Source organism: Leptinotarsa decemlineata, unplaced genomic scaffold (genome assembly GCF_025532065.1).
Source record: "Leptinotarsa decemlineata unplaced genomic scaffold, Ldec_3_MD MMD2_tig00000218_RagTag_RagTag, whole genome shotgun sequence".
Classification (NCBI taxonomy): Eukaryota; Metazoa; Arthropoda; class Insecta; order Coleoptera; family Chrysomelidae; genus Leptinotarsa; species Leptinotarsa decemlineata.
The window spans coordinates 1,370,971-1,398,405 of record NW_027412545.1 but is presented as its reverse complement, the minus strand read 5'-3'; the positions used below and the strand labels follow the sequence as shown (position 1 = coordinate 1,398,405).

Below are 27,435 nucleotides of genomic sequence, written 5' to 3'. Positions count from 1 at the left end.
CTGATATTGTTTCCTCGAGTATAAGTATTACCACAACATATCTCATATTTGTACATAAACTCAAGACCCTACGACAGTTGAAACTTGGCTCTTGTGGTTAGGAAAAATCTTAACCTCAATTTCCATAATGTACATCGGAAATTTTGAATTTGAAACTAAAATTCAGATTGTTTCTTCATTATAACTCAGCCTAACCTTTCAACCTTGTTCTCATTCACAATGGAGATATTCGACCCCACCAGACCTAGAGAAAAAGAGACGGAAGTTATTAATTATTCCTTTTTTTATTAGGTAAACCAACATAGATATTTAGAGAGAAAGATGAAATTACAAAAAATGTAAAATATTCAAAATGTCTCAACCTGTCTCAATTTTTTAAAGGAATCTCATCGAGAAGGTTATGCAGATTGAAAGTATATAGTCACAATAAAATTTGTACTGTGAAAATTTCACATGATTGAACAGTTTTTTTTTTCAAAAACTGTTACGATCCTAACCATTTATCTAACATATCGTTGAAATATATCAGCAATACTGATAAAATATATCAGTTTAAAAATCTGTCACAGATTAAAAGCACTAATTTTCAAAATACAGTTGATGAGTGGAATAAAAGACAACAAAAAATATCAATATCATGGAAAGGTATTTCAGTAATTCTTTCAGAAAAATTTCGAATTTAACAAGGTGTAAAAAGTATACAATGAAATGAAATAGGTATACAGTATAAGTACCAACAACAGCCGTCTTCTGATTGACATTGAATGAGTCTGACAGATTAACGAACTCTGCCAAGAAATAGATTATAACTGTGATAACTGCAGCACTGATCAACAAATTGTTCGACATTTCTTTTTCGACATCGACGGCCAAAGAAATTTGTCTTCTGTCTTTCACTGCATAAGGCAACTAGATGAAACCAGATCCCGAGAGTTCGTGATCTAACACCTGACAGCACTGTTTCTTTTCGCCAATGTCTCATTAGTGATGCTAGATTGAACCACACGAAAGTCCTTAAAAGACAAGCTTGGAAGTAGACGCGATGACATCTTCTCTTACGAAGATGCGATCCTTGAAATCGACAGAAGACACAATCCGAGAATATCAAAAGAAAACTAGGCCATTGCTCATAGCAGAATCAACAGTAGGTTTCCCATCTTCAGTGTAACATTCAACCAACTCCATTAACCCCAACATTTCATCATTGAGATCATTCAGAATAAAACCGAGAAACTCTTTCGCATCCTGCTGTTTACTCTCGATCCAGTCTGTCCGCATGCTATGCAACATTTTATAAATCCATGTTGGACCTTACAAAACGATAACATTTCAACTATAATTGGGTTGGATTTTATTATCTTGTTCGACGAGACGTTTTTGCACAAGCTGTTAACTCTTTATAAGGTAACCACGGTGCATTGAATAAATCACCATGTACCATCACCATGGTAATTAAAGTGTACCACCTTCTCAACAGAGCTATTGCTCTGGTTGCAGTGATTCATTTTCAGAACCACTGTAGTTTTGCCATCACGTGCATGGTAGACGCAACTCACAACAGTTGGTTACAGATTTGGTCGCGTGTTGCAGCCACTAACCTCAAAACTTTGTACGTTCAACTGATGTGCTTTGTTTAGTGGTCTTATTGTATGAAAAAAAATTGCTTTTTTGCAATAATTGATGGAAATTGGATAGCTAATGTTTGAAGTAAGTGTCATCCTCATCAAAACTGAAAATATCACATTACAAGTGAACATAAACAATTTATTGTTGTGGTACCTTTCGTGTACCACCGCATCGGTTGAAACTTTTATGATGTCATTTTTCCAGTAACATGGAGAGGATCAGAAAGGATAAATTACCTTTCAATTTATTTGGAATTACTTTAGAAGAATTATACAACGAGATTGAAGGACCTGATACTATTGTGGATGAAGACGTAGAACATATACCGTCTGATTGCGAATTTGAGATTGACACCTTCGATGACGAAGACTTGGCAGATAATGTCCCCGTTGCAATTGACAATGATGGAAGTTTCGAAAGTGATGGGTTCGAATCTGATTTACCTCTATCTACGATGAGGGAAATAATTGTCAATACTAACCTTGTTCATATTCCCGCCCCAAATGTTGCTGTACCTTATACACCACCAACTGGGCCAAATACTTGTAAACCAACTCCAACTCCAGATTTTGAAAGTTCTTCTGGTGTTGCCGATTTTGTACAAAATAATTCAGAAAATGTAACACCGTTCCACAGTATATGCCCAATAATTCCAAAGGATAATTCACCAAAGAGAATGAAATTTTTCTTACTGGATGGCTTGGTGGTACCTTATATGTACCATCCCATAAGTCAAAAACAATCAGTGCAATTTTGGAAAAAAGTTACCTTTATGTTTGTTACGCATACTTTATTATTCAACATAAATTTTATAAAAATGTATGAATAAAATTTTTGTTGCTCCACTACGATCTTTTTTTGGTAAAATTTTGTACCCGTCAAAGAGTTGAGAAAGTTGTAAAGTGGTGGACATGCAATCAGAGCTTGTAAAATCGAATTGATGTAGCAGTAATTGCTTCGATTAAGCAGACATTTGACTGCAAACTTACTGACCTACCGTGGACCGTGTAGTTAGATAGAAACTTGTTTACACTGTAACAGTCAGGATCCACAAACTGGTCGAACCTTCTGGAGTGTTACAAATAACACATTGGTAGATTGTTGTTGTACTCGTTTTCGGCGGGCTGGACAGTGGCAGCTTTGTCAAAACTGTTGATGGATTATGACAAAACATCGGTGTTATTAAATTTGCCTTGATTTTGTGACAAGGATAGGTTTCGCTATTCCAAATCCGTTGGGAATTAGTTCTTTTGGGGACTATGCGGGTTCAGCCATAGGACTCTTCTGTCAAAGCCTGACCGTTCTGCTGCCTCCGCCACAATGCACATCAAATCTCCAGTTCTTGCACTGTTTGCAGATATTCGTGTTCACTGTTGTGGGGTTAACCATGAACCGCAGGATTCTGTTGCCAAAGTTTTTCTTACTGGGATTTCCCATCTGCAGGTATCTGGATGTTCTAAGATGAACAATATATTTGTCATACCTGAGACACGTTTGATGACATGGAATAGTCAAACAGTTTCTGAGAAGAGGAAAAACTTGAAAGTACATAAAGATGAGAATAAGACGTAACTCTGAAATTATGCAATTTTTTCTCGATAGATGTAATGCATGATTCATCTGTGAGAGGAGAATTCATTTTTTGTAAGATTCTCATATATCAAGATGGAGAGGTAGAGAGGTGAAACCTTTCCTTCCAAAAAAATTAATCTTTTCTAGAAAAATACCCTTTTCAATTTGAACAAGACTCTTTTGGCTGGGATTTAATCAAATGAGCGAACGAATGTCATCGATTACATGACTAGATCAAACTCATTCCGTGACATAAAATGGTAATTTTATGAATGAATTGTGTGTTTTTCCTTATAATGTTATCCAAATTGGTAGGTACTGAAGAGACAGTTTACCTCTTTCATTTACCATAATGAATGTTATGGAATTGAATCAGAATATAGAAACTGAATAGAGAAAAGTATTTTTTGTATAATTCAGTTTCATTAAAAGTATTTGTTTCGAAAGTATTTTTCTCTCGTTTAATTCAATTTATATGAATGTAGCTGTTTCGAGAAAGCTTTTTCTTTCAGTGTGTATCTGAAAGTTACTTCTTTGCATATCTTGGTATTGAATTACTTTTTTGGAATTGATTGCCGGCTTTTTTTTGGAAGATTCGTAAGATGGTGAAGTAGAAAGCCAAAACCTTATTTGTTTCCCAAAATATTAACGTCTACTTTTCAATTCAATATCATATACCGGTCACAACAGTATCAAGAATGTTTCTTCATTTTTCATGTGGCAAGTCTAAAGAAGATGCATATCTGAGTACTCTTTTGAACTAGTTTCGATATATCGTTTGGTTTGAATAACCTATTGATATAATTCCTGAATTTTCAATCAGTCTGTGCCATATTGTTTTTCTAGTTGTCAACACTCGTTGAGTTTACAGTTGTTACAGCTACTATCGTGTTAAGTCTTGATAATAATAATTATATAGGAAAAAAGGTTTTTGGCTTTCTACTTCTCCATCTCGATACAAGAAAATGTGGGAATCTTCCAAAGAAAGGAAAGGAGCAATCAAGATTCCCACATTTTTTTGCATCAAGATAGAGAAGTAGAAAGCCAAATACTTTCTCAAAAATTAACCCTCCTAAAATATAACCCTTTTAACAAAAAATATGTTTATTCATCACAAATTGACATACTAGAAATCAAATAGAATTCAATCCAATGACAAATAAGCATGCCTAACCATAAATGAATTATGATATAATAATAGACTTTGAATCATTCTCTCTCTGGAAAATGGGTAATTCACGGAGACACTTTACCTATACATATACGTTGCTTAATTGACTTGTGGACTATGCTTGATGATTTCTTTTGCTTTAAGTAAAGAAAAAAAAAATGTTTTCTATACCGTATTTTTATTTGTTGATAAGGAACACAACAAGCTTGAGTTTTCCCAACGATGTAGACTGAGTGACTATGGATAACAATCAGGAAACTTTTTAAAAAAGTGTTGGGAAATTCAGAACGAAAAGGTATATTCAAAACCATCTTGTATACAGTTGATGGCTAAACACATCTATTTCATATTCAACAAATTTCATTGAATCTAATGATGCTCACTACTCGCAATTCAAACACTCTATTTCATCCTCTATATCAAAAATGTAGACTGTGATCCTTTCGACTGATTATATGCAGATATATTCATAATTAATTGCGTCAAATAAATACTTTCGATTGATCTGAAGGTACTAAATTTTTTTCAGCAGTGGATGTCATTACCAAAGAAACAAGTCTCTTTCTTTTTTCAAATTCAAGGTTGCAACTATATCTGACGTCAGATCTTTCTTCTTCAGATAGAAGTTTCATCATTTCACAAGCAGTAATACCATCTTCCAAATCACCAGACTTCATGGTGCTTTCATCTAAAGTCATAATGTGATTCATAGCTACTTCGAAATTGTTCAGAATAGACCTGAAAATAATACAATTATTAATATAATAACATGTACTTCTGCTTGGATTCAATTCTCAGTGTGATTGTAAATTGTAATAAATGACCGTCGAGTTTGAATTGGCGATCCCTATATACTAATGATATACTAATGATATATAATAATTATCTCAGTTATACTCGCATCAGAAAAATACACCCCCTGTATACGGGATGATTCAGCTAAAGGTATTTATTTATTTTTATTTAGTTTGGTAGCGCAAAAGTTGCTGCCACCAGATCAAAAAAAGTTTAAAATCCGTCCTGATCACACGGATTGAGAATTAATGGGCGACTTGGTTAACAGTTGAATTTTTTACATTTCCATCTTCGTAGAGCAATTGGCTTGGTTATGCCACCAATTATATCCTCAGAGAACAAAAATGATTACTGGAGTTCAACCTACACAAAATAATAATGAAACTATTCGTTCATATATGTTTTACTGAACATTATTTAAAGTGTGTGCTATATGAAAAAAAAGTATATAATTATAACCCTGTGGAAAATATGAATAAACCACTAAACAAAATGACAGGATTATTCCTCGGAAAATTGAAATAACATCACTCAGGACATATGTATGCCTTGCCTGAATTCTACTAGATCTCCTATGAAAACAAAATGAAATACAACTCTGAGAAACTTTCTTATTAGTCAGTGGGCTATGCTTGAAGACTGGCAGGAAACAAATCTAAATAAAATAACTTTAAACGTTCATATACCTACACAGTAGGTTGAATGGACTGACGCCTATCAGAAAATAACTACTCCCCTGGCTAATACTACGAAGGACGTTGGATTATATCCGTCAGGCGTCAGTGCAGGAATCTTCACAGAAAATTTCCTGCATATGCAATTGGCAATACAACTGAAAGAGTCGACCTTCAATTTTGGAACGGGCACATTCGCAGACCGGTTTCGGGCTCATTAGCCACTCGTCAGTGCAAGATAGTGACCATCATCGACCTAAAGTCAATGATATTCCATAATTGAGAATCGGAATTCTTTCAGAGTATTTCATTCCTCTTCCGAAGTTGAAGCGAACATCACAAAATGTCATTCCATCTACTGAACGAGGTACTAACCAAATGCATATCCGTAATTTGCCAAATTAACGTAGATGGACTCCCCTGAACTCTTCAACAAAAGCCACCCTTTCCCCAAAAACTGTCCCAAACTCTTATCAGGAACTCGAAAATGTTCTCTAAATCAGCTAAACTGAATCAGACCGCGAATAAAAATCAAACCCAATCACTTCGCAAATTCTCTCAATAATTTCACAACTCTGTAGTAAGTCCAACCGACCTACTTCTGAGTTCGTACGCTCCTGACTTTTTACCTCAAGTCAGCTAACCAAATAAAACGCGACAAACTCCCAAATACCAATATCACTTTTCGAAACAGTGACTTGAAATATCTCAATATTTCAACTCACTCGAAGCTTTCTCAATAATTTCCAAACTTTGTAGGAAATTCAACTGAACTAGAGAATTATTCGCGCACGACTCCTTTTACCTCAATTCAACTAAACCGCGAATATTTATCAATCCCGAAACACCTCGCAAAACGGTACCCTGAACTACCTCATATTTCAGTACCTCCAGAATCCACTCAGAACTTCGTAGGAAGCCAAATCGACCTACTTCTGAGTTCGTACGCTCCTGACTTTTACCTGAAGTCAGCTAGCCAAATATACCGCGAATATTTCTCATTACTGGAATCCCCTCGCGACCCTGGGTCTTAAAACACCTAGCACCTCAGTCCCTACAATAGCTTTCTCAGCAACCTCCCCAAAGGGCCAACTGCCCCTGTTAAGAGCGCCCCAAACGACCCTGGGGTCCACGCAGGACTGACTTCGTACGCTATCACCCTTTTTCACCTCAATTTAATTAAACCGCGAATAATTAACAAATCTGAAACCCTTCGCGACACCGGGTCTCCAGAACCATGCCCGGAGGTTGAAACGCCCCGGTCAAAAGACCGCGAACTCCTCGCGGGTGTGCGCACGACTGCCTCAATTGTTTCTCAAAAATTTCCAAACTGTTAGGGGATGTAATTCAAATAATCTCGTAAAAATTCCCACCAATCAGAAAGTCTGAAATTGTTTCTGAGACCGGTACTCTTAACGTCCTCTACATGTCCAGCGAATAAGTCCGCAAGAATTACTGACTGTTTTCCGATATTTCTAATGTCGTGAGCCTGCTACTGATATATAGGTGTCACTGCAAAGGTTATTTTTATATTTTCTCTGTCTCGAATAAGAGGTATGTAGACTATCTCGAATGTCTTAATTTTACCATGTCATTAAAACTTTGAACTCATAAAATAACTTTTGATATTTCTTATACTTTTAAGTACTTTTTGACAGTTATTGTAAATGAGATACACAGACTGAATAATATATTACAGTGTTCAGTTGTGACCGTCCCTTATATTTTGATTGAAATTTCATATTTACTGGTATAAAATCGTAGTGTTCGATAAATAATCACATTGAAGTACCAAACGTTTCGACTAACACTGCGGCATACATTATCAGTGGCATGTACGTTGACTGCGAGGACGAGGGTTATATCTCGAAGTCTTAGCATTTGGTACTTTGACCACGACATACTATCCTGGATTTTGTTCACTTCATGCTGCGGTTGGAAAAACCGCAGTAAGATATTTACAGTTACAAAAAAAGTTCCAATATACTAAAAAATCAGAAAGAAATACATTCCTTTTCAAAATGAATAGTTTTATCAAACTTGAAAAATTCTTGAAAAGCTGAATAAAACCTATCATCAAATATGAATTGACGTACCTCATATTCTGATCACACTTCAAAATTTGCTCTCCAAATAATTTTATATAGAAGAGATTGCTGGAGAAATGCAGCATTTGCGATTTGATTAGCACCTTACATACTAAGTGAATAACTTCTTCGTTGTTGACAACGGGAATTTCTAGTTCTCTATCTGTAAAAAATATATAAATGTGATGAATTTCGTAGTGAAAGTTCTGAAAAAATAAGTATTTTTAGGAAGCGGTAAAAACATTTCCCAAAATAGGATATATAGAGACGCCACTGCAATAAATAAATACAGATGAAAAAAATGCCTTGGTGGAAAAGCTCACTAAATTCTGCTGTATGGGAGCCAACAGGACTTGAAATTGATTTCGAAGGAGAAGGTTGAGCATTATTTAAGAGTATTGCTTTATCAATCTTAACAAATTGTTTGACTCATTGATATTTTCCAATAGTCTTATAATGGTTTACTCAAAAATCATTGTAAATTTATACAAACATCTAGTCATCAGAGTCGTTCTTTTTGTTAATCTGCAGAATTTTCTCTATGTCTCATGTTCGATAAAATGAATCGAAAGTAAAAGAAAATTTTGCAGTGGCCAAAACACCTTCTTTAGATAATATGACGCATAATCACAGTCGATCTATCCCACTGTTCATATTATATGAAATGAGAGGTTCTCCTAACGAAATTACCCCAAAATGTATGAAATGAATTTGTGGTGAATTAGTTGAGAAATACGCTAATTTCAGATCAATTCAATATAGTAAATTTATGAGTGTGGATCAGAAAGTATAAATGAATGAATAAATAGTATGTGATTGAAGTCGAGATTTGTGATATGAAGTTATGGTTTTATAGGGATCGGGAAAATGAATCATTCGATAATGAAGCGAAACTAAAAGACAAATCAGATATCAATGAGTTTGATTTTTTTTCAAGCATCTTTATTACCTGAATGTTTCGATATCACTGTTACCAAAGCTGATTTCAATTCGGCATATATTAAATCATAGCTTGTGCATAAACAATTCAACATTTCCAGGGGACTCTTGTAGACGTCCATCATAGATAACTCCACAATCTGAAAATATATATATTTATATAATTTTATATTTTTTCCGAATACACGAGAAGACTACACTCAAATTTCATAATTAAATTGCTTAAAACATCGATCACAGTCTGCTTAAAGGAAAATAAAGATCCAAAAAAACCGAGAATAGAGCAATATAACGGGAAATGAAAGTAGAAAAACATTCTGGGTAGCATCAATATAGATGATTTTAAGAAAAATATGATGTGAAAAGTTTAAAATATATGGTTTCCTGATATTTATTTAACGCATCTCTCTGGAATTGCCAATAATGTTTCAACCGAGTCAAGTATCACAGTTTACAAGTCAATTGTTCAGCCACACTTTGACTACTGTTTCTCTATCCTATATCTATTCATTCAGAATAAATTGTCTCAACTCAAAAACTTCAGAATCGCGGTATGAGGATCATTTTGAAGTGCCGTAGAGATACCACTATTACTATTATGCTTAATGTTTCAAATTGGAAATTCATTTCCCAAAGACTATTATATTTCACAATGATTTTCGTATACAAAATATTGACCAATTTAGGACCATTTTATTTCGAATAGAACCTTCATTCTCTTTCATCATGATATTCATCACCACCTCAGTCGAAATAATAATGATGTATGTATAAACAGAACAAAAAACAAAAACACCATGAATTCTTTGTTTTTCAAGGGTTTTGATCGGTTCAACAAATTACCAAATGTAATTAAAAATAGCGCATCTTTGAACATGTTCAAAAACGAAATAAATAATAGAAATATATAAAACCATCGAACAACTTACGGCAGATGTGCAAGAAATGGTACTCAGATAATTATCTTCCTCATCCAAAGTTTTTCCAAATTTGCAAAATTTTTTACTTTTTTGATATAGATAGGTATCTTCTTCAGTGAACATCGCTCGAACCAGAGGCATCAGTGCATCCCAAATAAAATTATGAACAACACTGCAATATTTAAACCTGATATATCATAAAAAATGCAAGTAATTTTCTCACCAATGAATTCCTCTGTAGATTTTGGAATCAGTTGAGTTTACAAAGTGTTCCTGCTTTATAGATTCAATTATATCATCCAAGTCTACTTTAATTGTACGTATATCATGATCGGAAGCAAGTTGCCACATTTCTAAAGTATTTTGAATGATATTTATGATATCACTGTTTAAACATTTCGATTGCATGTACTCTTTCTCCCTGAAAAGCATTGATGTGAGTGAAAAATACGTTGAAATTTCTTTTTTTGATTTGGAGGAGTGAACACTCTAGATTTTTCAAAGACCGATCCTCTGCTTTGAATCTTTTGTTGCCGCAGCGCTTTTGGAACCGATACAGGAATATTTTCTTCAGTTAGAGGAAAACTAAGTCACGACCTCCAGTAAAAATGATTTCTTGATATTAGTGGATGGTTGGAAATATTTCAAATGAGCGGAAGGAGGTTGATGGTCCGTCACTTATTGATTTATTGAAATTTCAAAAAACTATTGATAATGAATATTTTTTTAAATTTTCCAGACAGTCACCAAAAACTGAAATTATAAAGAAATAACATACAAGCTGCAACCAAAAAATTGAAATATCAGTAAGAGCTGAAAATTGAAAATATTATTAACAAAAAAAGAAAAATTAAAATTAAAAGATTCCAAACCAAGTTACGTCACGACGTTTCGATTGTCAGTATCCACAATCGTCTTCGGGTGATAACTGGACTTATTCCTCCGAGATCTGACTATTTATAGGTCATTCGAGTGCTTTCACATATCCCCTCTTCTCTTCTCCGCTTCATTGGTTTTAGCGGGAGATGACCGTTTGGCGGGAGTTGGTCGTTTTTCGCTTGATTAGAGGTTTCCTTATGTTACGTATCTCTACGCTGGCTTGACTAAATGCGTTGTTGGACAACATATACGCGGCTTCTTTGAATTTTCTCCTAAACCAGTGTTCCTCTTTGTGGATGATTTCAGCTTGAGCCCACTTGATATTATGTTGATGAGTCCAAACATGCTCTGCTATTCCGGATTTGCTGGTTTCTCCTCGCTGTGTGTATTTCTTGTGCTCAGCAAAGCGAACTTTCAATGGCTTCTTAGTTTCACCGATGTATGATTCTCCGCACTCGCAGGATATTCGGTAAATGCAATTCTTGAAATCGCAGTCCGCGTTTGGTGGCCTCGTTTTCGTGAGGCTGCTACGGATAGTGTTCCCAGATCTGAAACAGGTCCTGATGTTATACTTGGACCCAATCCTTCTTATCCTACCCCATAATCCTGTGATGTAGGGAAGTACAAGTACTGGTTGTGGCGGCTTCTCTTCCTTGTGGAGCTCTTGCTGTCTTCTAGCTAAAGCGTGTTCTATCATCACTCTGGAGTAACCGAAGACGATTGTGGATACTAACAATCGAAATGTCGTGACGTAACTTGGTTTGGAATCTTTTAATTTTAATTTTTCATTTTTTGTTAATAATGTTTTCAATTTTCAGCTTTTAGTAATATTTCAATTTTTTGGTTGTAGCTTGTATGTTATTTCTTTATAATTTCAGTTTTTTGTTTAATAAAATTGTTTTTTTCGGTTATTCTTTTTAATTTTCCTCAGGGATTTCAAATCAATTTATATTATATTAGACAATGGAAGTCCGAACAGATGAAATTGTAAATGCCTGTTACTTCGATCTACATTACAAAATTTCCAGTCTGTCAGATGTCTACTTAACAGGAAACAAACATATACCAGCACTTATCAAGATAAGATAATAACAAATATATATTTTAAATGTTTTATTGAATAAAAATGCTGGTCCACTTTGCATCCAATTAACATCCATAGATGTTTCAATGTCCAGATGATCTTGAAAGGTCCAGTTGAGGTTGTCGAAATTATTTCAGTCACATATTTGTACCCCTGTTGTACACTTTATGTCTAATCTGAGTCCTTCGGGCCTAATTAAGACCATCGCGTTTCGAGATGTTACTAACAGCAGTGAACCAGAAACATCTAAGAGACTAACTTCTGTGAGGCATCTTGCATTAATGTCTCTCGGATGTAATAAAATATCCAGCGTGGTATTAATCGGGAAAATAGATGTTTTCTCGTAGGCATTTACTAGAACCTACGGTGTAGGTAGTTGGGAGAGACGAATATTTCGAAATTATATTTCGATTTATTTATTTTTTAGAGGCGGTTTGATCTCTGTTGGAGTATTGGTACATGGGATGTTTCTTCCCCGCTTAGGTCTTTGTTCACGTACTAGTTAACAATCTTTCTCTCAGACGATGGTTCCATACAAGCAATATGGCAGTTTTCTGTTGGCGTTGGGTCTTTCCTGAATTTCAGAATGGTCCTGCTGCTGGATGAACAATAAACATCTGGGAGACCAACCTCTGTGAGGTATCTGGCATTAGCGTGTGACGGACATAATTAAATAAGCACCATGGTAGTAGCCGGGAAAGTAGTTGTTTTCCAGCAGGGATTTACATGAACCTACGGTGTAGGAGGTTAGGAGAGATGTAGATCTCATTTCGAAATATTTATTTTCCAGTAAAGATAATTGAGATAGGATGTAGGGAAACACTACACTAGGAGTGCCAAAATTTTTAGCTCAATTTCCCCTCACCAAATTTACGACTTTATTCCAAATTTACGACGGCTTTTTTTAAAGAAAATTTTTGTAAAATTACATTTGTTTCCACAGATTGGTCTTTTTTTCATTCTTTGTATTCAGTGAACATTTGTATCTTTAAAATCCACCAAATATTTTATTTTCCACATATATAGAATGTCAATGTTGCAAGGAAGTCGGTATTGAATTTGGTGACGAAGTTTGATTTGACGCTAGTGCCCTCGAACAAGTGTTAATAAAATATATAACTGTCTTATATAGAAAATAAGGGGTTTCTTGGGGTTCAAATTCTAGGTTTGAATGAATTTGATAGAAGTAATCATAAATACAATTTGTCCTCGGCCGAAGACTTTTTTCAATTTATTTATTAGCTGAATAGGGATATTGTTATCACAAAAATGTTGGAACCTTCGACTAGGATTCTTTTATTCCATTTTCTAAATTGAGTTCTGGAATTTTCGTGAATCAATAACAATTTTTTTATAATGTCAATGTTGCCTAGAAGTGGGTATTGAATTTGGTGACGGAGGTTAGTACAATGTTTAACTGTCTTATTGTATATAGGTAATTTCAACTGTTTTTAATATATATCGAAGGAAATTTTGAGCCATATCCAAAATTCTTTGTTATTTTCCAAATGAATATAATTTTCTTCGAAAAAATATCCCTATAAAACACCCAAACTGAATTGAAAGCCCTCAATTTTGAGTTATAATTCCTTTTATGACAAACCTACTGTTCACAGACAACAAGCAGTTTGATTAAAATCGTCTCGACTCGGACCCACTACCCATACATAGATTCTTCTCATTTATAATCGGAACATACCAATTGTTTGGATATTCTAATAATCGAAAATTTCCAATTTGAATTACCTATCCCATCACCAGTAAACAATGCTTGAATTGATTGAGAAACAAAAAAGTTTGATCCAATCAAATTATTATTCCTGTATAGTAGGTATTTAAAGCAAGTTTGAATATTCTTCCATCGAAGTTTCGGAAAGATTTTGATCTCTGGATTGATTATTTTACTTCTTTTTCTGACTCATTCAAAATATATTTCAAGCAACGTAAGATATTGAAAAGTATCAGTTTTTTTTATTATGTGCTATACAGTGTGGTTCACTTCAATTGTCAGTTTAAGTGAAGAAGTGCAATTGTTTATTGCTTAAAAAAAAGGTAAAATATGACGTCATACAAATTTTGACAGGCTATATCTCGAAAACTAATTGAGTCCGACAAAAAATAAAAAGTGTTCTGAATTCCTACCATCACGTAGTATCATCCCAGAAAAAATCGCGAAAATTCGTGAGTATCCCATAAAGTACAATTTAGCCACAATGTTTTCTCGCCTTGTACCTATCGTAAAAAAGTTTGCTTTCAAATAATTTTTCAATATTTCAACTACTTTAAAAAATATATCTTCAAAGAAGTAGACGTTTCAAACGACTTCTTTTCGAAAATAGCGACGGATAAATATATTAATTTTTCGAAGTTATTTTTGGAATATATTCTGATCCACTTGGATTATACCCATAAGCAATAGGTATACGCGCATATTTCAAAAAGTTCTAAACTAGGACGGCTTTCAAACCCGTATGGAGATAGTAACACTGAATAAAAATTCTGTTTAAACTTTACCAGAAACTCTCTTAAAATCTTCAATATAACACCCCATATCTTGGTCTCGTTACTATTCCTAAATGCATCGTTATTAAACCGTATTACACTGATATTAATGAATGTATTTCATTTCGAGGTTTTTGTGAGATTTGCACTTGGGTTAAATCCAAAGGTGACATTAGGTACTAACTTTGATATGTAAGTACTTACATTTTAGTGGTTTTTGGAACAAATTTTGCTTGATGAACATTCAAAAAGACCCAATCAACATATAAAGTCTATATATCACGCAGTCTGCTGCAACATTTCATTACTAAGATAACTTGAATAATTATTTATCTTATCATTTATTATCTATTTAAAACCATAGCGATATATCTGTATTGCGACTATGGAAGTTGCCTACAAACAAATGGTGATGGTGCAAAACACATATTGGGGAAAGTAACCATAGTAACGCAGCACAAACAATAAAATAGTAGAAATGTACCCAACTTAGAATGGGTTGAAGAAGTTTTTGCTTGTGTTTATTTTGGAGATTCATCATTAGAATTCATTGATGAGGCAATTACCTTCAATGGAAGATGCCTAGGAAACGACAAGTAACGAATACATCTCACGATTTTCCAGGTTACCAAAATATGACAGGTGAGCGTTATTATTTTTTGGCATGAGGTGTCTCTAGTGACAAATTGATCTTCAAAAATCTCTCGATTCATTAGTAAATGGAGATACAGAGAAGGAGCCCAGGAGACATTAACCTAAAGTATTTCGTTTTTTCCCTTTTTGCAGAATAGGTGTAAAGAACATTCATAAATATTTCGAAGTGTCAAGATTACTTGCACATCTTCATGATGTAACTGTTCAGTGTATGTATAGAATTCTAGAATTTATAAATTATGTAATGCATTGAATGATTTTTTGACATCAGATCAGGAAATCGTGGTGGACTTTCAATCTTTCCTTTTTGACCAATCCATATACGTGGAAATTTATCATTTGAACATTTCTGAAAAGAAATGATACCGAAAAGCTACATCTTATCGAATATAGAGTGAGTTTTCTTGTTACTGGTTTTAATTTTCATTATAAGTTGAAAAAAATTAAATATCCATTGTGGATTTTATTATACAACCTCAACAACCAAGATAGTCATCTCATTACTTCAGTAACAGAAATTATGGTAATATATTGAGGAGAAGAAATGTAAAATTCGTTCTTTTAATTTACTAAATCTGATATTTTTCAAATTCCAGTTCTATAGGAATCGTTTGTATAATTTCAAATGATCTATTGGATGGTTTGTTTTCAGAAACCGAAGTCCTGTCAAATTTACCCTTGCAGATGGCTTTATATTTCAATGTTGTATTTGCACCGGTATGGGTTATAATAACTATTTTATTACTAGAAAGAAATGTGAGTTGACGGTGATTCATTTACAATTAACAACTTTGTTCAGAAACAACATTTTATTTCAGTATCAATCCTACGAAGAACTCAACAAATATGTGACAGTTACTATTATAGCTACTATATTTTTTGTGGAAATTCTGAGATTGTTTCTTGGATATGAAGGGAATTTGAAGGATAAGGTAAGTAATATTTTCGTTAATTACTTCTTTGATTCTAAAAATTTTGAAAGTAGTCAATATTTCCAGTTAGCTAATTATTTTTTGGGACAATGAGAATTTAGTTTTAAAAAATATTCGTTTCGGTACCATAAAAAATAAATAGGTTCACGATTTTTCTGGATAATTTGTTTTTTCTGATACATATGAGCTTGAAGTGATCAAAATAATCAAAAATATCAATCGAAGAATACTTTTCATTTGGACAGATTCAATAAATATTTAAATACATAAAAGTGGACTTTTTTGAGTTCACAAAGGTGACTATGACTAAACTATCACTTGACAGTGTCAGTCATCTTGATTTCCTGGAAATATTCGAAAATATTTGACACAACGATATCTTGGTTTTATTATAATTTTCTATAGAATAGTATATTTTATTTTCAGGCGACAGTTTTTTCTTTCCTACTTGAAAATCTTATATTATTTAGGAAACAAATCATATTTTCTTGGAAAAACAATTCTGAGTGATCTATTATTCTCGCTTATTCAAAAATTCAACTTTCCATTTTGATAATGCAGGAATTTTCGTGGTTTTCAACTTTCAGGTTACAAAACTTAAAAGATGAATATCGGTCAAAAATTAAACAGTTCAGCTTCTACCATCTCATAATTATCAGTGTTTTTGGGCTATTACTGTTCAAAATCATACCCAAAATTCAATATATTGACATTCTTCGGATTTTTGAGAAAACTGGAAATAGTTTTCACAAAAAACACTGCTCAAATGCACAACAAAAGTTTTTGGTCATACGAGTATTCGTTTTTCACAAGCTCACTAAGAATTTGTATATGTATACTTAAGGTTTATTGAAATAAAAACTCTCTTCAAATTTAAAAGCAATTATTTACGAGCCAACCTTGTATATAATTGTCGATGTTTTGGCAAACCAAACCAAAGATGTGTATTTGTACTTGAAAAAATACACTCTGTATTTTTGAGCTGATTCAACTTAGCATAATTTACTTGTTTATAGTTTGTGTGAACGTTAGATTTTCTGTAAATGGAATATTTGCATACAGGTAACTTTTTACAATATGCTGGAGATGTATACGGTATGAGTTCATGATTATTATCCAAAACAGTTATTGTTTATCGAATAACAACTCTTCATTAGTGCGAAAGAGATCACTAACATTCTAAAAAAAATTACAGATCAACCACACAATCTCAAAAATTTTAATAAAAACTCGAATTGTTTCTGCAAAGGAATTAATTTTTTTTGTGAGAATAGATGGTGTTCATGAGAGGAATAGTTGATTGAATAGAACTGGCCGATACTTGATGAAAATCCATATTGAAACTAATTTATAATTCAAATGAAAAGAAAAAATGAAAATTTCCATGTTTTTTACCACTTTTATTTGTAACTAACGTTACTGCAGTTTCGTCCTATATGGACATTTTCAAACTTAAACAATAAACTAAGAATGATTTTTTACATTCGCTAATATATACCATTCAGGTACGTGATTGAGTACCTGAATTCACAGTTCACAATGCGCATGTGCCAATTTAAAAACCGGAGAGTAAATTAAATCGATTTGGTCATTTGACAGGTTGCACCTGCAATGTTTATGCCTGTGAATTTCCAAGGATTCTAAATAATTGAGTTTGCCACCCTTCCTTGCAAAGTACAGTATTTCCGTATCGTTCAGATTCGGAAATTCTTACCGGACTATTTATATACGAAACTACCGGTCTCATGGGGTTATCATCTTTATGTGTTTTTATCAGGCCATACATCATATCCTCTTATCCTCTTGGATACTAAAAGCATTTTCACGGAATCAGAGAAACGTAGAATCACCAACATGAACCCCTCTTGTCCTAAAGTGTATGGCCTGATAAAGACACATAAAGAGGCTAACCCCATAAGACCGGTAGTTTCACCATCCCAAGCGATTCTTTCCATCCAGACAGTGATAAATTAGCAGCCTACAATTCAATGCTGCACAGAGCATTCTCACTGCCTTTGTCTGCAGACAATCTAGCTAGGGAAATTGATACAATTACGCAGATAGGTCATAATAACGGTTTCAACGCAGATACTATCCAGAAGTTAGTCAGGAAACAAAGCCGGAAATTCACTTGCAGATTAATATATCCTCAGGTCAAACAACCAGAAATCAAGAAATGGGTAAAGCTAACATATTTTGGAAAAAGAACAGAAATTATCGCAGGTTCCTTCAGAAAAAACAATGTGGAAGTACCATTCAGACCACATGCCAGGTTATCTCATTTTCTTTTCAATGCCAAAGAAAAGGTCGACAAGTTGGAAAAATCTGGAGTTTATAAGCTTAAGTGTCCGGAGTGTAATAGGGTTTATGTGGGACAATGCGGACGAAATTTCCAAAAACGGTATGATGAACATGAAAGGTCCTTCAGACTGGGAAAAAAAGATTCGACGTTTTCAAATCATTCCTTGGCATGCAACCACAAGTTTCCGAATCTAAACGATACGGACATTCTGCACTATGCAAGGAAGGGTTGCAAACCCAATTATTTAGAATCCTTGGAAATTTACAAGCATAAACATTGCGGGTGCAACCTGTTAAATGACCAAATCGATTTAATTTACTCTCCGGTTTTTAAATTGGCACATGCGCATTGTGAACTATACATTCAGGTACTCAATCACGTACCTGAATGGTAAATATTAGTGAATGTAATGAATCATTCTTAGTTTATTGTTTAAGTTTGAAAATGTCCATATAGGACGAAACTGCAGTAACGTTATTTACAAATAAAAGTGGTAAAAAACATAGAAATTTTCATTTCTCTCTTCATCATGATCTCTTACCACGTAGTAACGGCTACATCCATCAATTTATTATAATTCAAAGTATCAATTTATGCTTGAGAAAGCTATTGTATAGCGAAACACGTGTCGCGGTTTTTGTAAAACCCTCTATAGTGAAAATCATACAATAAACTGTATTATGTAGTTTTAGGAATAGTTGAAACTATTTCTTGAGATCAGTACTTATGAGAATCAGATATATTTGGATTGCCTAGATCTTGGGAAGGAATTCATTTAATTTCTTACCAATAATCTTTCTTCTTCTATCCTTTCTGTGTACACTCATTGTATTGTTCAGTCAAATTAATGAACAGTAAAAATCTGGTGAAAAACTTTATTTGATATAAATATTTTCATTCGAAAAGTACACATTCACATTTGGACAGTTAGATTGAATTATATTTATTTCCAGATACCAGAACTTGCCGGTTTTTGGATGCTGTCATTGTTGCTTCAACTACCGATGCAGGGATATCTACTATTTAATCCACACTCTCGGATGTATATTTTAGAAATAGTTGTACAGAGTATAATGTTTATCTTGTTGATAATTCAACTTGTGGCGGGGTACTGGGCAATGAAGTATACTGCAGTACAACAAACTAATTATTATAAGCTCCAGAATAGTCAGAAAACTAGTAACAAACAATCTGAAACTGTCAATGATGATTAAATAATTGAGACTTTACAACAACTAGTTTTATTGACATTTATAATAATTAAAATATTTGAAAATCATGCTGTCATCCTTCCTCTGCGTTTTGGAATGCTGCCACTATATAATACAATAAGGGAATTTTTGCTGTTTTTGCGTCATCTATTACTCCAAATTTTGTAGTCAGAACATCTCTAGTGAGTCTTTCGCTCTTCTGTCCAGATTCTGAGAACAAAAATCGACGTCATTCAAATCTAAAAGCTGAGAAGGGGGAGGAACTTGTTAAATAGATTTAAACACTCAATTATACATTTAATAAAATATAGTTATTTATTACAAAATATTCATACCGAAGGAAAATGAAAGACCCTGAATGCAACATATGAACAAATTTATATCACCAAAACTCATTACTCTCATATTGATTGTCGGTCTTATAAAATCCTTAATTGGTGAAAAAATACATCACAATTCCAAGGAGATCGCAACGCTGTCAACCACCGTTAAAATGTCCATTACAGTTATGGGCAAAACGTTGAAAATCTCTACCTTGTCTTACCAAGAAACCCTACATTCTGTTGGCCGAAGATATATTTTTTCAAGTATGGTATAAAAGGTAGCCTTTGATCCACAGAGATTCCAAGAACTTTGACTTTATTATTTGTTCGAGTGTGGAATTTCTTGAATGTTGTAGGTATATTCAATGAAAACCTATTTTTTGGGGAAAGTCATCACGGTGAATTCACAGAGAATCAGTTGAAAATTACAGTTGCAAACTTAAACAATCTTCAATACTTTCAATGACATGATAAATCTTCAGATCGTCAACATCAAGGGGGCGAAGAACCTTGTGATAGGTACTCTAGGGGTAGATAAATGAAAATTCGACTGACAACCTTCAATTTCAATTTGCGCAAAAAAACCTGCTATGGAGTGAACGAAACACCGCAACTTTCCAGTTTACTGATAATTATTTGCAAATCAGTTTGATCGAATAACTTCTGCATATCAAAGTATGTTGCATCTACTTGCAAATGTACATCAAATGCGTCAGGAATAATTTATAAATTGCAGGTAAGAATGGTAAAACTCGATTCATTTTCAACAAAGCTATATTTTACTGACGTCAAATATTGAAATATATATAAGACCTCATACTGAATTATACAACTTAATTGATATTGAACAAGAAACACTTCATTGTGAGTGTTTCGCTATACAATGGCTTCTTCAGACATGTTTTCACTAACTAAAATCTACATATTCAATGCTTCATATATATTTTTACAATTTGGAGTACCTGAGTTTCATATAGCTATTCAATGTTAAATGTGTTGTGAATTACTCAATGAGTGTTAACATAAGAGAAGAAAAGAAACTGAACATTATTGGAGTAAACCTGTTGTGAATGAAATTACTTGAGCTTATGTATCAGTTAAATACCAGTTTTCACTTTGAAAAAATAACCACTAAAGGGGGGTTATTCAATTCTATTTGCTCATTCAGTAAATTACCCGAATTCTTAAGTATGATCATTTCTAAACATTCAAAGATTGAGTTTCAAATTTTTCTGTCCTAAATGTAACACGTCATGGTCATAATTGAAGTCACGGCCTTCTGCTGAAAGATGGTTTGCAAAGGTGTAATAGGTTTTTCCATTCGAGAAACTATACTTCTATGCTCTTAACTTATTTGGGAAAAAGTTAACCACGTATAAAAAATCAATTATTTTTTTTATTTTGAGAAGCGTCAAATATATTCTTCCAAATTATCAATTATCCAGTTAACAATGGCTAACTTTATTGCTTGAACCGCAAATTACTGAATTTACTGAATAATGTACTAAAATCAAGTAATTTTAGGGTCAAAGAAAACGAAATCGGGGCTGATGGGTCGTTGACGAATGTAATCTGAAATACCAAACGTATCGTCTAATGCTGCGGCAATGGTATATGTGTTGACTGCGAGGACGAAGGTTACATCTTCAAGCCTCAGCAATGACTGACGTATTCATTCATATTTATAATTTTAGAGGTTGGTGGAGCTGATGGTGTCGATCGACATCGTACCAACAGCATATACCTGTCAACTACGAGGATTAATTAGTAGAACGGAGTAACAGATCGGACCAATCAGAATCAGAACGACTCAGCAGAAGTGCGGACCAATCAGTTGTGAGCATTCGCATGGACGTCCAATCGTCACCCTTGCCAATCTCTAAAATCATAAATGAGTGACGCCAGTCAGTCCCTCCCCCCCATGCCCCCTCCCGGGTTGAGTGCCCTGAAGTAGAAGCTTTCCCCCCAGCTAGTTAGCGAGGAGAACCTACTACCCCACTCCATCCACCCCTGCTCTCCGAGCGGTCCTCAACTCACTGATGGGCACTCCAGCAAGATTGACATCTGACCTCTTTTGGTCGAAAGTCAGCCTTTAGATGCTATTCTTTCGCGATCGGTAAGCCAGTCAGTCAACGACGTGACTTCAAGATATAACCTCCGCCCTCACACTCGACGTATATACCACTAATGATGTCTGCCGCAGTAGCCGACAAAGCGTTTGGTACTTCAGGTTCCATTTGATCACGGCCAACCAGCCTGGATTTTGTTCTTTTTAATACTGTCTCTGGCCGTGAAGGCCTATGTTCCTATATTAATTATTTTATAGTTCATATAAGTTTTTTGGTACTCAATATTTTAGTGAGAAATCATTTTTTCTGACAAATTTGTGAATTTGAAAGAATTTATGTATACATGGTGTTAATTGAGTATGTACCATAGATTTAATAGACGATTTTTTAGGTAATTTTAAGACGAAATGTTCATATAAACATGGGTCCGCAAATCCTTCATTCTCAAGATACAGGGTGTTAAAATAAAAATTTAAAAAAAGTTATTCGTAAATATCTTAAATATCCTTTACCTAAATTTGTTGTAATTTGGCAATGGTATTTATAACATTAAGGAGCTAATTTAGCTCGAACGTGATTCAATGTATTAAGTTTGACTTCAAAATGTACGCCACTGACTTTTGTGCAATTTTTAATATTTCTTTGGATTGAGCAATTAGAAATACAACTTTTTTGTCTCCTGGAATTTTTTCGTATCTTGCTTAGTTTTCAACAAAAAAAGTTGACCTAATTGCATATCCCTGGACCTCACAAGAAATAATATGGGGAATGTTTCTTTTGGAAATTATCATTTTTACAATTTTTAATTACTAATTATGTAACAATAACAACAAATATTAAAAAACATTAACATCTAGACTAACGAATTGCACTGAATTAAGTGTTGGAAATGGCCTCCTTCGGCTTCAATACAACCGTCTAGCCGCCGCATCATTGAATATAGTTATATGTACCTATATACGTCTGTCTACATACATCTTATGATTTGTCCTATATTATGTGTATGATCTTAAAGGATGAATAAATATTATTATTATTATTTTTTCACCGTAGTGTGCGCTGGTCAGGCCCTATCCCCCGAAGCCCCGATACATTCGGGAGGTCGCGCCAGCATTATCAACCAATGACCACTCCCCACACCGTGGGGTAAGTGATCATTGGGTTCGAGAATCATGTGCCCTGAGCCAGCGCAGTGAGCCAAGAATGACAGCCTTCTGCATCTGTGCGGCTAAGATTTCTGCCTTAGTGCGGCAAGCCGGTATGATTTTGAGATTCGAGAGTAGAGAGGACATCATTCCACCAAGGACTCCAATAATCAGAACAACCATCTTGACAGAGTGATCTGGATAGAGTTTGCGGAGTTCGAAGAGAAAATCTCGATATTTTATCCGTTTTTTCTCCTCTTTTCTGACGATATTCGTCTCGCCAGGAGCTGAAAACTCCACGACAAATATCGTTTTGATGTGGTGTTCGAGAAGGACCACATCAGGCTTATTAGCTTGTATGAGCCTGAGGGTGGGGAACGAATAGTTCCAATAAATTCAGCACTTCCCGTTCCCCACAAGGGATTCAATATCCCCTGGAGCTTAGGGCAACACCGGTGTCTCGTCAATACCGTAAGAGTACCGTATTATTATTATTATTATTATTATTATTATTATTATTATTATTTTTTACCGTAGTGTGCGCTGGTCAGGCCCTATCCCCCGATACATTCGGGAGGGCGCGCCAGCATAATCAACCAATGACCACTCCCCACACCGTGGGGTAAGTGATCATTGGGTCCGAGAATCATGTGCCCTGAGCAAACGCAGTGAGCCAAGAATGACAGCCTTCTGCATCTGTGCGGCTAAGATTTCTGCCTTAGTGCGGCAAGCCGGTATGATTTTGAGATTCGAGAGTAGAGAAGACATCATTCCACCAAGGACTCCAATAAAATCAGAACGACCATCTTGACAGAGTGATCTGGATAGAGTCTGCGGAGTTCGAAGAGAAAATCTCGATGTTTTATCCGTTTTTCCTCCTCTTTTCTGACGATATTCGTCTCGCCAGGAGCTGAAAACTCCACGACAAATATCGTTTTGCTCTGGTGTTCGAGAAGGATCACATCAGGCTTATTAGCTTGTATGAGCCTGAGGGTGGGGAACGAATAGTTCCAATAAATTCAGCACTTCCCGTTCCCCACAACGGATTCAATATCCCCCGGAGCATAGGGCTACACCGGTGTCTCGTCAATACCGTAAGAGTACCGTATTATTATTATTATATTTTCAGTAGAGATTAATTTTTAGGAAAGAAAGGTTTTGGCTTTCTACTTATTCATTTTTTGTATCAAGAAGAAGAAGAAGAAAGCCAAAGCCTTCCTTTCCTAAAGACACTTGCCTTATTGCCTCTTCAGCACCAATCTGCATAACATAAGATGAAGTGCTCAATTCATTCACAAAATCATGAATTTATGCTACGAATGAGTTGAATCTACTCATGTCATCGACGACAGATCGTAATGACATTAGCTTATTTGATCAAATCCCAGCTTGTATCTCTCCTCGATACAGTCTCCAGACAAATATAACTTTACTATAGATTTTCAATATTTCGGGTACAATCTCGAGTACAATGGACAGGTATAGAGAATAATTGTTTTTTTTGAATCATTATTACTTTGTAAAAGAAAGAAATATTACATGTGCCATTTTATTTTATTAAAATCTGGTACAATTACCGACAGGTGACAGGAACTAACCAACACCCACATGTGTAGAATAAGCCTCAATAAAATAAGTAATAATTTTTTTTATGTGACGGAAAAAAAAGTTTGACATTTTATCTCTGATGACAGGTAACAAAATGTCACTTTTCATGAAATTACTTTGTGAAGGTAGACATTTTATTTTAGAATATTTTCTTATAGGTACAAAAGTTACATTTTTTTTGTGACTGTAAAAAAGTTTGGTATTTTATGTCTGATGACAGGTAAAAAAATGTCACTTTTTATGAAATTCCTTTTTTCCCCGTGAAAAAAGTGAGTACATGAGTAAAGGTAGAAATTTAATTTTTCAATATTAAATCGTCGTTTTTCCCGCCACAGAAAAAAATTGTGCATTATACACGGGAAAAATATTATATTTTAGCTCTCGGTTTTTTGTCTCCCTCCGCTTCGAGCTAAAATCTAATAATTTTTTCCCTTGTATAATAAATAACTATAAATGCAGTTTGATTGGAGTCATAAAAATAATAAAACAAAGAACAAAAAAATGCTAACTCTAAGTGAACGAAGTGCCGCATGAAAAATTAAATAAGTGCATATTGTATATAGCCTTAATGAATATCAATCATATACATCCATACATTTTTGTCATATTTTGTAAAATAAAGATACCAGATTAGAAGAATCGAAATCAACGATTTCAATTTTTTTCGATTATTTCGAGAACGGCTAACATGCTCATTTTTGAAAATAATTGAATGCGCATAAATTTATTGAACTTTCAATTAGAAAAAAAACTTCACTTTGAATGTAACAAACCATTTTCCTGAAACTTTCAAAGTCAGTTCTCGTCATTCTGATTACACTTTTAGATCATTTTCAGGGTAGAATTTCAAATAGCCAGCCATATTTTGCATTTTGAGGAATAGCAGCGTACTCCAATTTTTTTTTTTTATTTGAAGTTACTTTAAAGAAAATGATCGGCAACGAAATATATTTTTTTGTAAATACTATGGTTTGTCTGCCTGCCTGTTCTTCTATCTGTCTGTAGTGTTTATGATGTGATATTGAATTGAGATTGATTAGGTTAGCGGTGGTACAGGTTCCAATAGATTTTCAGAGGAAGCAACACATGGAAAAGTTCGTCCAAAATCTCCAAAAGTATGAGATATCGAAAAATTTTATATGAAGTATTTCGAAGACATCGAAAAATTTTTGAAAAGTTCTGGATTGCTCCGATAATGCAGGAGATATTGATGGGATATCAGTGTTTTCCGTTATTTCCAAAACGATTGTAAATATCGAACAAAGTCAACAATTTTATTAACCCGGAAATATCTCCATATCTGAACATTTCTTCATGTTTGGGAAGAATTTGAGAAATGGTGATTTTATTTATTCGAACTGAAAACATATAAAAAACATCTATTTTATCCTCGTATTGGAGATATGAATGAGATGACTATAGTTCAGGAATTATTTCAGAAACCAAAATTAACGGTTTCGGAAAATAAAAACTAAAATTATTGAAAAACTTACCTGCGGAAAGTATTTGCTCAGTGTAAAGATATCCATTCCACGTTAGATATTCTCTCAAAAGTTCGTTAATCAGTTTAGTTTCCTCTGGTACTTTGGGAGGGTTGTCTTTACCAAAATTATCGTTTAGGACTGACATAACAGCTGCTCGCAGTTCGCCGCTTATTCTACCAAGGGTACCATTTTTTTGTAGAGAATCTTTAATGGCTGCAAAGAATACTGGTGAAATTGAGAAAAACAAACGTTTCAGATGTATTCTACCTTCTAATAAATCAGTCTCTGTAGGTTCTGTCATTTTTATTTGACTGAGACAAATGATCACTTCCAGTTATAAATTTTAAGTTTGTTTGTATTCGCATTTTGCCTAGTAACGACTATTATGAATCGCGTAGTATAAGCGCAGGCCATTCGTTGAAAGTTCGTCAAGGCAGTGCAGTACCAAATTTTGTTTTTCAGGGAATTTATTTAAAGGAGGCTTGAAGTTTCTGCAAGGCTGTAAGCAGAAATTTCGAAGAAAAAGTTTTGATCACCTCAAACACAGTTCAATTATATGAATAGAAGATAGTATCAACCATAATTTATAGTTGTTTTCCTTGGTCATTGGCTAGACAAAGACTTCAGATTCATAATGCCTGCAGGCATTTATAAAAAAAATATAATATTGAAGCTTTGTAAGTCTCCGATTTTCTCCCGATTACCTCACTGTGCCACAATACAAAGACCAGCCCTTTCACAAAATAACTTCCCAAGATTTTTGAATGGCGTGCGTATTAACAATCACATTTAACTCTTTTTTCGGTGACTCTGATTGGCTAGGATAAAATAAAATAAATACCACATATTTCAGAAGAACATTGATGCAATATTCACCAGAAGTGTATGTTACAATGGAGGCTATTGTATAACTCTCCGCCTGTTGGATTCAAAGAGTTTACTCTAGTAATAAATAAATAATATTCATTAAGTGAAAACACACATGTATTGCGTTTTTGTAAAACTGTTGAGGAAAAATCTCACAATAAAATGTTTTTTGAATACGTTAAATAATATTCAATGCTTTTTCTAGTCAGGGTAATGATTTCTAACGTGCCAGGTGACAACATCAATTCACATCATCAGTTCAGTGACTTCTACTTCAATTAACACATGATATTGTTTATGAATTTCATTGTAACTATTTTACAAAATCATATTGTGTTTTCTTTCTCAAGTATGTGTATATTTCATATATGTTTTTTATGAGTGACACATATTATTTCACATTTCATATATATTTAAAACATATCTTTGTTTGTGTTTTCTTTTTTCATATATCCACATCTCAGTTGTGAATATTTCTAATTTTTGATGGAGTTTGTCATATGAAGTTTATGTTTGAAAAACTTTCTCAGCTGAATTTCCTACTAGTCATTATTTTTCTATTTTCTTATGTTTGTTTTGTATTATTGATTT

General features: G+C 34.1%; 4 protein-coding genes across 6 annotated transcripts; 2 read left to right on the top strand and 2 right to left on the bottom strand.

Annotated features, from left to right (window-relative positions):
- The first annotated feature begins 1,568 nt into the window (after positions 1 to 1,568).
- LOC141481561 (uncharacterized) lies at positions 1,569 to 2,465 on the top strand. The gene is made up of 2 exons (XM_074173201.1): positions 1,569 to 1,707; positions 1,831 to 2,465. The coding sequence occupies exon 2, from the start codon at positions 1,835 to 1,837 to the stop codon at positions 2,453 to 2,455; it is 621 nt and encodes a 206-aa protein (XP_074029302.1). The 5' UTR covers positions 1,569 to 1,707; positions 1,831 to 1,834; the 3' UTR covers positions 2,456 to 2,465.
- A 2,185-nt stretch (positions 2,466 to 4,650) lies between these two features.
- Positions 4,651 to 14,597, bottom strand: LOC111515219 (uncharacterized). Its single transcript, XM_074173198.1, has 6 exons — positions 14,454 to 14,597; positions 10,008 to 10,205; positions 9,794 to 9,956; positions 8,875 to 9,004; positions 7,935 to 8,088; positions 4,651 to 5,107 (listed from the first exon to the last, which is right to left on the bottom strand). Coding segments are annotated over exons 1-6 (903 nt in total). The 5' UTR covers positions 14,456 to 14,597; the 3' UTR covers positions 4,651 to 4,851.
- A 52-nt stretch (positions 14,598 to 14,649) lies between these two features.
- LOC111515218 (transmembrane protein 17) lies at positions 14,650 to 19,372 on the top strand. Of its 3 annotated transcripts, none has more exons than XM_023171445.2 (4): positions 14,650 to 14,891; positions 15,556 to 15,659; positions 15,722 to 15,835; positions 19,091 to 19,372. In XM_023171445.2, exons 1-4 carry the CDS (start codon positions 14,828 to 14,830, stop codon positions 19,349 to 19,351), a joined length of 543 nt encoding a protein of 180 aa, XP_023027213.2. In that variant the 5' UTR covers positions 14,650 to 14,827; the 3' UTR covers positions 19,352 to 19,372. The 3 variants fall into 3 exon arrangements, with proteins under 3 accessions (XP_023027213.2, XP_074029300.1, XP_023027214.2); XM_074173199.1 differs by lacking the exon at positions 14,650 to 14,891 and adding an exon at positions 14,901 to 15,009; XM_023171446.2 differs by lacking the exon at positions 14,650 to 14,891 and adding an exon at positions 14,935 to 15,112.
- LOC111511133 (centrosomal protein 20) lies at positions 19,363 to 26,376 on the bottom strand. The gene is made up of 3 exons (XM_074173200.1): positions 26,245 to 26,376; positions 25,987 to 26,190; positions 19,363 to 19,558 (listed from the first exon to the last, which is right to left on the bottom strand). Exons 1-3 carry the CDS (start codon positions 26,276 to 26,278, stop codon positions 19,422 to 19,424), a joined length of 375 nt encoding a protein of 124 aa, XP_074029301.1. The 5' UTR covers positions 26,279 to 26,376; the 3' UTR covers positions 19,363 to 19,421.
- Positions 26,377 to 27,435: the final 1,059 nt, after the last annotated feature.

Bases quoted from the DNA above. Each gene is read 5' to 3' on its own strand.
- LOC141481561 (XM_074173201.1), top strand. From the start codon at position 1,835: ATGGAGAGGATCAGAAAGGATAAATTACCTTTCAATTTATTTGGAATT.
- LOC111515219 (XM_074173198.1), bottom strand. The intron at 9,957-10,007 runs GTGAGAAAATTA...TAAATATTGCAG, and splicing joins ATCTACAGAGGAATTCATTG to TGTTGTTCATAATTTTATTT. The intron at 9,005-9,793 runs GTAAGTTGTTCG...ATATATTTTCAG, and splicing joins CCATTTCTTGCACATCTGCC to ATTGTGGAGTTATCTATGAT.
- LOC111515218 (XM_023171445.2), top strand. From the start codon at position 14,828: ATGCCTAGGAAACGACAAGTAACGAATACATCTCACGATTTTCCAGGT. The intron at 15,660-15,721 runs GTGAGTTGACGG...ATTTTATTTCAG, and splicing joins TTTTATTACTAGAAAGAAAT to TATCAATCCTACGAAGAACT. The intron at 15,836-19,090 runs GTAAGTAATATT...ATTTATTTCCAG, and splicing joins AAGGGAATTTGAAGGATAAG to ATACCAGAACTTGCCGGTTT.
- LOC111511133 (XM_074173200.1), bottom strand. From the start codon at position 26,278: ATGACAGAACCTACAGAGACTGATTTATTAGAAG. The intron at 26,191-26,244 runs GTAGAATACATC...TATTCTTTGCAG, and splicing joins AGAGACTGATTTATTAGAAG to CCATTAAAGATTCTCTACAA. The intron at 19,559-25,986 runs GTAAGTTTTTCA...TTTTGTTCTCAG, and splicing joins TGAGCAAATACTTTCCGCAG to AATCTGGACAGAAGAGCGAA.